Source organism: Phalacrocorax carbo, chromosome 26 (assembly GCF_963921805.1).
Source record: "Phalacrocorax carbo chromosome 26, bPhaCar2.1, whole genome shotgun sequence".
NCBI lineage: Eukaryota > Metazoa > Chordata > Aves > Suliformes > Phalacrocoracidae > Phalacrocorax > Phalacrocorax carbo.
Window position 1 is genome coordinate 4,723,081 of NC_087538.1, and position 10,759 is coordinate 4,733,839.

Consider the following 10,759-nt stretch of genomic DNA (forward strand, 5'->3'; position numbering starts at 1 on the left):
GGTCAACCTGGAACCGGGGGACCCCAAAAGCCGGCTGCCCTCATGCACTTGCCCGGGGTTTTGGGGGGCAGGGGGGTGCGGGTTGGGGTCCCTCCCAGTGCCGCCGGCGTTAGGCGTTGTGTTTCTGCCTCTTCCAGAAGCGTTTGACGTCGGGGTGCCCGCCGGGGGTCACCACCATCAGCCGCCGCCCGGGGTTCTCGAACACCAGCACCCCCAAAGCCCGCGCGTGGTCCCGCAGCACCTCGAAATCCACCTGCGACAGGAACTGGTTGTACAGCACCCCTGGGGGGGGTGGGGGGGTGGGTGTCAGTGAGGTTTGGGGACACCCACCCCCTCCGGGGACTGTCACCTCCCGCCGGGGACCCGCCGTCACCTTGCGGGGGGCCCCTGGGGTGGCCGCCTTCTCCTTGGGGGTCTGTCACCCCCCTCAGACACCCCCGCCCATGCCTGTCACCACCCTCAGGGACCCCCCCAGGCTGTCACCCCTCCTCAGGGACCCACCAGGGCTGTCCCCTCCCCTCAGGGACCCCCCCAGGGCTGTCACCCTCCTCAGGGACTGTCACCTCCCCTCAGGGAACCCCCACCAGGGACTGTCACCCCCACTCAGGGACCCCCCCAGGGCTGTCCCCTCCCCTCAGGGACCCCCCCCAGGGCTGTCACCCCCCCCCGAGGGACTGTCACTTCCCCTCAGGGACCCACCCAGGGCTGTCATCCCCACCTTGGGGACATCAGGGACACCTTTGGGACCCTCACAACTGCCACCTCCCCTTCGGTGTCCCCTCCCAGAGCTGCCACGTCCCCCCCCCCTTGGGGACACCCTAGAGGACACCCATTCCCCCCCGGGGGGACCCCCCTAAAAACCTTGGGGACACCCCAGAGATGTCACCTCCCACCCTGGGGACACCCCGGAGACCCCAGGGGACGCCGTGGGGTGTCCCCCACCCCCACCCCGGCCCCTCACCCTCGGAGAAGCGCAGCCGGTCCCGCTCCAGCTCCCACAGCCGGATCTGGTCGGTGATGGTGGGGGGCAGCACCGGGCTCTGGGGGTGCAAATCATTGGGGACCCCCGGTTTGGGGACACCCACCCCCACCCCCAAACCCCACCGAGGTAGGGGGAGACACCCAGGTGTTGGGGACCCCCCCCCACCCCAAACCTCCCAGGGAACCCTGGTGTCCGGGCACCCACCTGCTTGGCCATGACGGGGTGCGCCCGGGTGCGGAGGAAGTGGATGATCTGGGGAGGGGGGGGATGTTAGTGGGGGGCACCCCAATATCCCCTGGGGCACCCCAATATCCCCCTACATCCTCATGGGGGACACCAATATCCCTGGGGGCACCCCCACACCCCGCAGAACCACCTGGGGGACCCCCAACACCCCCAAGGGCACCCCAAAATCCCTCTCTGAGATACCCCCAGTGTCCCCAGCAACTCTTCGGGCATCCCAGTAGCCCCCAGGGGGACCCCGATACCCCCCTGGGAGGCACCCCAAGGTCCCCAGCACCCCCAGGGGGACCCCAATACCCCCCTGGGAGGCACCCTGACGTCCCCAGCACCCCCAGGGGCACCCCAATACCCCCCTGGGAGGCACCCCGATGTCCCCAGCACCCCCAGGGGCACCCCAATACCCCCCCGGGAGGCACCCCAACGTCCCCAGCACCCCCAGGGGCACCCCAATACCTCCCTGGGAGGCACCCCGATGTCCCCAGCACCTCCAGGGGCACCCCAATACTCCCCTGGGAGGCACTCCAGGGTCCCCAGCACCCCCAGGGGCACCCCAATACCCCCCCGGGAGGCACCCCGATGTCCCCAGCACCCCCAGGGGCTCCCCAATACCCCCCTGGGAGGCACCCCGATGTCCCCAGCACCTTCTAGGTCCCCAGCACCCCCTTGGGAGGCACTCCAGGGTCCCCAGCACCCCCAGGGGCACCCCAATACCCCCCTGGGAGGCACCCCGATCTCCCCAGCACCCCTAGGGGCACCCCAATACCCCCCTGGGAGGCACCCCGATGTCCCCAGCACCCCCAGGGGCACCCTAATACCCCCCTGGGAGGCACTCCAGGGTCCCCAGCACCCCCAGGGGCACCCCAATACCCCCCTGGGAGGCACCCCAAGGTCCCCAGCACCCCCAGGGTGACCCCAATACCCCCCTGGGAGGCACCCCGATGTCCCCAGCACCTCCAGGGTGACCCCAATCTCCCCAACACCCCCAGGGGGACCTCAATACCCCCCTGGGAGGCACCCCGATGTCCCCAGCACCCCCAGGGGCACCCCAATACCCCCCCGGGAGGCACCCCAAGGTCCCCAGCACCCCCAGGGTGACCCCAATACCCCCCCCGGAAGGCACCCCGATGTCCCCAGCACCCCCAGGGGCACCCCAATACCCCCCCGGGAGGCACCCCGATGTCCCCAGCACCCCCAGGGGCACCCCAATACCCCCCTGGGAGGCACCCCGATGTCCCCAGCACCCCCAGGGGCTCCCCAATACCCCCCTGGGAGGCACCCCGATGTCCCCAGCACCTTCTAGGTCCCCAGCACCCCCTTGGGAGGCACTCCAGGGTCCCCAGCACCCCCAGGGGCACCCCAATACCCCCCTGGGAGGCACCCCGATCTCCCCAGCACCCCTAGGGGCTCCCCAATACCCCCCCGGGAGGCGCCCCGATGTCCCCAGCACCCCCAGGGGCACCCCAATACCCCCCCGGGAGGCACCCCAAGGTCCCCAGCACCCCCAGGGGCACCCCAATACCCCCCTGGGAGGCACCCCGATGTCCCCAGCACCCCCAGGGGCACCCCAATACCCCCCCTGGGAGGCACCCCAAGGTCCCCAGCACCCCCAGGGGCACCCCAATACCCCCCTGGGAGGCACCCCGATGTCCCCAGCACCCCCAGGGGCACCCCAATACTCCCCTGGGAGGCACTCCAGGGTCCCCAGCACCCCCAGGGGCACCCCAATACCCCCCCGGGAGGCACCCCGATGTCCCCAGCACCCCCAGGGGCACCCCAATACCCCCCTGGGAGGCACCCCGATGTCCCCAGCACCTTCTAGGTCCCCAGCACCCCCTTGGGAGGCACTCCAGGGTCCCCCAGCACCCCCAGGGGCACCCCAATACCCCCCCGGGAGGCGCCCCGATGTCCCCAGCACCCCCAGGGGTCCCCGATGTCCGTGTGTCCCCACCTGGTCGGCGGTGATGCCGTTGGCGATGGCCGCCTGCACGCTGTCCCTTGTCACCTGGGCCACCACCAGGTTGGGGAAGCGATAGAGGAGCTCGGAGAAGAGGGCGATGAGGGCGATCTGCAGCTCCGAGTCTGAGGGGCCGGACGGACAGACGGACGCGCCGGGGGACGCGGGGGCACGGTGGGCAAGGGGACACGGGGCGCAGGGTGACCCGGGAAGGAGGGGGGACAGGAGAGACGGGGGGAGGCAGAGGTGAAGAATCGGGGACACCAAGGGATGTGGGGGACAGACGGGACGAGGGACAGATGGACGGGGGGAAGGGGACGGACGGACACCTGCGTCCTCTGTGTCACCCCCCTGGGGACAGGGGAGGGGAGGGGTCCCACCTGTGTAGGCGTAGATGCGGTAGTTGGTCTCGACGAGGATGAAGCCGTGAGCGTCGGGCTCGGGGGGGGTCCCCGACGTCCCCGAGGCCAGCGCGATGGCCAGGCGGGTGGGGTAGAAGCGGCGGGATTTGCGCTACGGGGGACGGACGGACACGGGGACAGACAGACGGACGTGACACGGCCAGGGTGGGGACAAGGAGGTGACGCCGACGGTGCCGAGGAATCAAGGACGCGGCCGCGGCGATGGGGACAAGCCCCAACCCCTTCGGGGGTCCTGTCACCCCCCCCCCGTCCCCCTCCCTGTGTGTCCCTCGTGCCCCCGCGTCACCCCCCTGCGTCACCCGCTGTCACCCCCCGGTGTCACCCCACGTCCCCCCCCCGTGTCACCGTGTCCCCTCGTGTCACCTTTCTCTGGAAGACGAGCCCGAACTCGCGCAGGTGCTGCAGGAAGGTGAGCAGGGACTCGCTCATGCCCTCCACCGAGTAATCCTGGGGACAGGGGCTCCCAGTTACCCCCCAGTAACCCCCAGTAACCCCTAACGCCCCCCAGCCCGCCACCGAGTCATCCTGGGGACAGGGGCTCCCACTTACCCCCCAGTAACCCCCAGTAACCCCCCAGTAACCCCTAACGCCTCCCAGCCCTCCACCGAGTAATCCTGGGGACAGGGGCTCCCAGTTACCCCCCAGTAACCCCCAGTAACCCCTAACGCCCCCCAGCCCTCCACCGAGTAATCCTGGGGACAGGGGCTCCCAGTTACCCCCCAGTAACCCCCCAGTAACCCCTAACGCCCCCCAGCCCTCCACCGAGTAATCCTGGGGACAGGGGCTCCCAGTTACCCCCCAGTAACCCCTAACACCCCCCAGCCCCCCACCGAGTAATCCTGGGGACAGGGGCTCCCAGTTACCCCCCAGTAACCCCCCAGTAACCCCTAACGCCCCCCAGCCCTCCACCGAGTCATCCTGGGGACAGGGGCTCCCAGTTACACCAGTAACCCCCAGTAACCCCCCAGTAACCCCTAACACCCCCCAGCCCTCCACCGAGTAATCCTGGGGACAGGGGCTCCCAGTTACCCCCCAGTAACCCCCAGTAACCCCCCAGTAACCCCTAACGCCTCCCAGCCCTCCACCGAGTAATCCTGGGGACAGGGGCTCCCAGTTACACCAGTAACCCCCAGTAACCCCTAACACCCCCCAGCCCTCCACCGAGTAATCCTGGGGACAGGGGCTCCCACTTACCCCCCAGTAACTCCCAGTAACCCCCCAGTAACCCCTAACGCCCCCCAGCCCCCCACCGAGTAATCCTGGGGACAGGGGCTCCCAGTTACCCCCCAGTAACCCCCAGTAACCCCTAACGCCCCCCAGCCCCCCACCGAGTAATCCTGGGGACAGGGGCTCCCAGTTACACCAGTAACCCCCAGTAACCCCCCAGTAACCCCTAACGCCCCCCAGCCCCCCACCGAGTCATCCTGGGGACAGGGGCTCCCAGTTACACCAGTAACCCCCAGTTACCCCCCAGTAACCCCCAGTAACCCCCCAGTAACCCCTAATGCCCCCCAGCTCCCCACCGAGTAATCCTAGGGACAGGGGCTCCCAGTTACACCAGTAACCCCTAGTAACCCCCCCAGTAACCCCTAACGCCCCCCATCCCCCCCCGAGTCATCCTGGGGACAGGGGCTCCCAGTTACCCCCCAGTAACCCCCAGTAACCCCTAACGCCCCCCAGCCCCCCCCCCCCGAGTAATCCTGGGGACAGGGGCTCCCAGTTACACCCAGTAACCCCCAGTTCCCCCTCCCAGTAAACCCCCAGCCCTCCCCAGAACAATCTAAGGGGGTCGTTGGGTGGTGGGGTGTCACCTTCCCAGAAACCTGGGTGCCCCCCAACTCCCACAGCACCCCCCCCAGCGGGGGTGGGGGGCCCCCCTCGATCCCTGGGTCCCCCCAAATCCCATAGCCCCCACCAGGGGCTGTGGGGGGCCTCCCCTGACACATGGGTCCCTCCCAGGCTGGGTTGGGCCCCCCCCCAGATGCCGGGGACCCCCCTGGCCCCCACAGCCCCCCCGCAGGGGGTGGGGGGCCCCCCCAGATGTCGGGGTACCCCACCTTGCCGAGGGTGGAGAAGCTGAGCTGGAAGAGGAAGGAGAGAATCTCCACCAGATCCATGCCCCGAGCCTGAAAAGGAGGGAGGGTGGGGGGTGAGAGGTTTGGGGGGACACTGGGGGATGGTTTGGGGGGGTCCCCGGTTTTGGGGGACCCCCTGGTTTAGGGGGACCCCCCCCATCTCACCTCAGCCCCCCGCAGGTACTGGAGGACGAAGTACCAGAGCTGGGCGGGGGTGTCGAGCAGGAGGAACTGGAATCCGGCCGAGGTGATGCACGGTGCTTCCCCCCCCTCGCTGTGTGGGTGCACCCCCAAAATGAGGGGGGGGCCCCCCCAAACCCCAAAGGGTGTCCCCAAGCCAGTGGGGGACCCCAAAACCAGCCACGCGCCCCTGCCCCGAGCCACCCGCCTCTGCAGGGATTCTCTGATCCTGCCCTGAGCGCGTCGGGGGACCCCCCGAATCCCACCTGGGGTCCCCCAAAGGTCACCCCAAATCCTTTCCTGGGACCCCAATACCCCCAGGGCCCCCCGATTCTTCCCAAGGCACCCCAAACCCACCCTGTGGACCCCCAAAATCCCTGCCTGGGACCCCCATACCCTATAGAATCACCCCAACGATCCCTCTTGGCCTCCTCATTCACACCTGAACCCCAAAAATCACCCCCCCAGCCTCCCCCCAATCCTTCCCAGGGACCCCCGAGTCCTCCAGGACACCCCAAAATTCCCTTCGTGGCTCTCCAGACTCCTGGGGACTCCCCCAAACCTCTTCCCCAGGCTCTCAAACCTCCTGAGACCCCCCTAAAACCGTCTCTTTCCCCCACCCAATCCATTCCTGGGCCTCCCCTGCCCCCCCACATTTCCTTCTTGGACCCCCCTAAACCTTCCAGCACCCCCAAAACCTCCAGCCCCCCCCCAAATCCCTCCATAACCCCCCCCAACCCTTCTCCAAGCTGTCAACTTTCCTGAGACCCCCCCCCAAAATCCTCCCTTGCCCCTCCCAAATCCATTCTGGGCTTCCCTTGGCCCCCGAATTTCCTCCTTGGGCCCCCCAAAATCCCTCCAGCCCCCCCCACCCCTCCAGGCCCCCCCAAAACCCCTCATGTGCCCCCAAATCCCCCCATGGCCCCCGCCAACCCTTCCCCAGGCTCTCAACCCTCCTGAGACCCCCCCTAAAATCCTCCCTTGTCCCCCCCTCAATCCACTCTTGGGCCTCCTCTGCCCCCCCAATTTCCTCCTTGGGCCCCCCCAAATTCCTCCAGAGCCCCCCCAAATCCCCCCACTCCCCTTCCCCAGGCTCTCAACCCTCCTGAGACCCCCCCCAAAACCCCCTTCCTTGCCCCCCACCCCCTACCCAGATCCATTCCTGGGTATTCTCTGCTCCCTTAAATTCCCCCTAGGTGCCCCAAAATTCTTCTAGGTCCCCCCAAAATCCTTCCGGGCCCCCCCAAAATCCCCCCAGTTCCCCCCCCCCCCCCCACCTCTTCATGAGCCCAGCTTGAATGAGGAGCTGGGCCAGATCCTGACTCACGGCCGCGCTGGGGGACCCCACCATAAAGTGGAGAATCACCTAAAATCGAGGGGGGGGGGGGCAGTGGATATCTGGGTCCTCGAGGACCCCCTGGATATGGGGGTACCCCGAGACCCCCCCAAACCCCCCCCCAGACTCACCTCCCAGCGTTCCTCGGCGTACTTGTCCAGCGCCGGCACGTCGCGGGCATGCTTGTCTGGCCCCAGCTGGCTCGTGTCGTCCGACCAAGCCTTGCCCCTGCGCGCCGGCCCTTTAAATCAGCCCCCCAATAACCCCCCCCCCGCGCCCCCGGGACCCCCCAAAACCTCAGTACCCCCCTAAACCCCCTCGTTACCCCGGGTTCCCCTCGTTACCCCACAGCACCCCCATCACCCCCCCACTTCGTGACCCCAGTACCCCCCATTACACCATGGCACCCCAAATTATCCGCCACTACACCCCTGCTTACACCCCCCATTACCCCCATGTCACCCCAAATTACCCTCTCCTACCCCCCATCACGCCAAATGACCCTTTCCTACCCCCGTCACCCCAAATGACCCCCACTTAACCCTGTGTCACCCCGAATTACTGCCTCCCACCCCTTGTCACCCCAATTTACCCCCTCCCACCCCCTTCTCACCCCAAATACCCCCTCCCACCCCCTGTCACCCCAATTTACCCCCTCCCACCCCCTTCTCACCCCAAATACCCCCTCCCACCCCCGTGTCACCCCAATTTATCCCCTCCCACCCCCCGTCACCCCAAGTTACCCCCTCCTGCCCCGTGTCACCCCAAATCACCCCCCCACCCCATATCACCCCAAATTACCCCCCAATACACACCTGTCACCCCAATTTACCCCCTCCCACCCCGCGTCACCCCAAGTTACCCCCCCATCACCTCAAATTACGTCCCCTACCCCCCCGTCACCCCGTGTGTCCCCCCCGCGCCCCCCCCCCACTCACCCCCCCAGCAGGGCGACCCGCAGGTTCTGACGGAAATTGGGGTGCAGGGTGACCCCCGGCAGCCCCCCCGGCAGGGTGTGGGGGTGCCACAGCCGCAGCGCCAGCAGCACCTCCTGGCTCTCCGCCTGTTCCCTGCGCCCACCCGGGGTGGGGAGGGGTCCCGCTTAGCCCATCACCCCCCCCCCCACCCACCCAGGGACCCCCGGGGACTCCCCTGCACCCCGAGGGATCCCTGCGGTCCCCCCCTCCCCAAAATCCAAGAGGGACCCTCCTGCAGTCACTGGGATCCCTGGGGACCCACAGGGACCCCCCTCCCAGCACCGTCAGGGACCCCCCAGCACCCACAGGGACCCCCCCAGAGCCTCCCCCAGCACCCTCAAGGACCCCTCAGAGCAGGGACCCCCCAGCACCCACAAGGACCCCCCCAGACCCTCCCCCAGCACCCACAGGGACCCCCCCAGAGCCTCCCCCAGCACCCTCAAGGACCCCTCAGAGCAGGGACCCCCCAGCACCCACAAGGACCCCTCCAGACCCTCCCCCAGCACCCTCAGGGACCCCCCAGGGCCCCCCCAGTACCCACAGGGACCCCCCCAGAGCCTCCCCCAGCACCCACAGGGACCCCCCAGAGCCTCCCCCAGCACCCTCAGGGACCCCTCAGCACCCTCAGAGACCACCCAGAGCCTCCCCCAGCACCCACAGGGACCCCCCAGAGCCTCCCCCAGCACCCTATGGGGCCCCTCAGGGACCACTCTAGTATGCTCAGGGACCCCCCAGCACCCCCAGAGCCTCCCCCAGCACCCTCAGGGACCCCTCCAGCACATACAAGGACCCCTGGGGACTCCCCAGCACCGTCAGGGACCCCTCCAGTACCCTCAGGGACCCCCCAGAGCCTCCCCCAGCGCCCCCAGGACCCCCCAGCACCCACTTGCTGTACTCCTTCTTCACCCAGAGGGCGACGGCGGCCTGGGGCACCGGCTGCTCCAGGAACAGCATCCGCATCACCCCCGCCTGCGCCAGCCCCGGCAGCTCCCTGGGGGCACCCCAAAGGCACCCCGTCACCCGTGGGTGCCCCTCACCCACCCCCAAAGGCACCCCGTCACCCGTGGGTGCCTGCTCACACACCCCAAAAATCACCCCCACCCCAAAGACACCCCCGTCACCCGTGGGTGCTCCTCACGCCCCCCCAAAATCACCCCTGTCACCCGTGAGTGCCTCTCATCCACCCCCCAAAAAACACCCCCCCCGTCACCCGTGGGTGCCCCTCACGCACCCCCAAAATCACCCCTGTCACCCGTGAGTGCCCCTCATCCACCCCCCAAAAAACACCGCCCCCGTCACCCGTGGGTGCTCCTCACCCACCCCCAAAATCACCCCTGTCACCCGTGGGTGCTCCTCACCCACCCCCAAAAATCAATCCACAGTCACGCGTGGGTACCCCTCACCCCCACCCCGAAAATCACCCCCCTGTCACCCGTGGGTGCCCCTCACCCCCACCCCCCAAAATCACCCCTGTCACCCGTGGGTGCCTGCTCACGCACCCCAAAAATCACCCCTGTCACCCATGGGTGCCCCTCACCCACCCCCCAAAATCAATCCCCAGTCACCCGTGGGTGCCTCTCACCCCCACCCCCAAAATCACCCCTGTCACCCATGGGTGCTCCTCACCCAACCCCAAAATCACCCCTGTCACCCGTGGGTGCCCCTCACGCACCCCCAAAATCACCCCTGTCACCCATGGGTGCCCCTCACCCACCCCCCAAAATCAATCCCCAGTCACCCGTGGGTGCCTCTCACCCCCACCCCCAAAATCACCCCCCTGGTCACCCGTGGGTGCCCCTCACCCAACCCAAAAATCACCCCCGGTCACCCATGGGTGCCTCTCACCCCCACCCTAAAAAACACCCCCTACGGTCACCCATGGGTGCCCCCCCCACCTCAGGGGAGATCAGGAGGCTCCAATGGGGTAGAGAAGGGGATTGGGGTGTCCGGGGGGGGTGTCAGGGTGCCCCAAGGGGGATCAGGGTCCCCAAGGGGGGAGTTGGGGTGGCTGGGGGGGGTGAGGGTCCCCCAGGGGGGGTCAGGGTGGCTGGGGGGGGGTGAGGGTCCCCAAGGGGGGGGTTGGGGTGGCTGAGGGGGGATCAGGGTGGCTGGGTGGGGGTCAGGGTGCCCCAGGGGGTTCGGGGTGGCTGTAGGGGGGGGATTGGGGTGCTCCAAGGGGGGGTCAGGGTGGCTGAGTAGGGGTGAGGGTCCCCAAGGGGGGGTTTGGGGTGGCTGAGGGGGGGTCAGGGTGCCCCGGGTGGGTGGGGGTCTCACCGGAAGACGGCCAGGCAGGTTGCGGGGTGCCCGTAGAGGCGATCGAGCACGGGGGGGCTCAACCCCCGCAGGAACTCGTGGAGGTTCTTACACTGCAGCTGCCCCCGCTGCAGCCGGGGCGGGGGGGGGGCGGCCTCCATCAGCACCCCGCTGTCCCCCGTGTCCCCCTGTCCCCCGTGTCCCCCTGTCCCCCGTGTCCCCCTGTCCCACGCGTCCCCCACCGGCGAGGGCGCTCCCCCCCCGCCCGTCAATCACCGCCGTAGCCCCGCCTCCTGTCTTTCCCGCCCTGCTCCGCGCCGCGCCGCCGCTGCCCACG

The 10,759-nt window shown here is 68.5% G+C and overlaps 1 protein-coding gene across 1 annotated transcript; it reads right to left on the reverse strand.

Annotated features, from left to right (window-relative positions):
- Positions 1-18: 18 nt before the first annotated feature.
- GTF2H4 (general transcription factor IIH subunit 4) lies at positions 19-10,614 on the reverse strand. Its single transcript, XM_064474003.1, has 13 exons — positions 10,444-10,614; positions 9,056-9,160; positions 8,131-8,262; positions 7,324-7,420; positions 7,134-7,222; positions 5,842-5,950; positions 5,659-5,727; positions 3,965-4,048; positions 3,560-3,692; positions 3,174-3,304; positions 1,187-1,234; positions 962-1,040; positions 19-282 (listed from the first exon to the last, which is right to left on the reverse strand). The coding sequence occupies exons 1-13, from the start codon at positions 10,581-10,583 to the stop codon at positions 110-112; spliced, it is 1,389 nt and encodes a 462-aa protein (XP_064330073.1). The 5' UTR covers positions 10,584-10,614; the 3' UTR covers positions 19-109.
- Positions 10,615-10,759: the final 145 nt, after the last annotated feature.

Excerpts from the sequence above, each read along its gene's own strand:
- GTF2H4 (XM_064474003.1), bottom strand. The coding sequence starts at position 10,583 with ATGGAGGCCGCCCCCCCCCCGCCCCGGCTGCAGCGGGGGCAGCTGCAG. Across the intron at positions 9,161-10,443 it reads ACCTGCCTGGCCGTCTTCCG|GGAGCTGCCGGGGCTGGCGC; the intron begins GTGAGACCCCCA and ends GGGTGCCCCCAG. Across the intron at positions 7,421-8,130 it reads CGGGTCGCCCTGCTGGGGGG|GGGCAAGGCTTGGTCGGACG; the intron begins GTGAGTGGGGGG and ends GCCGGCGCGCAG.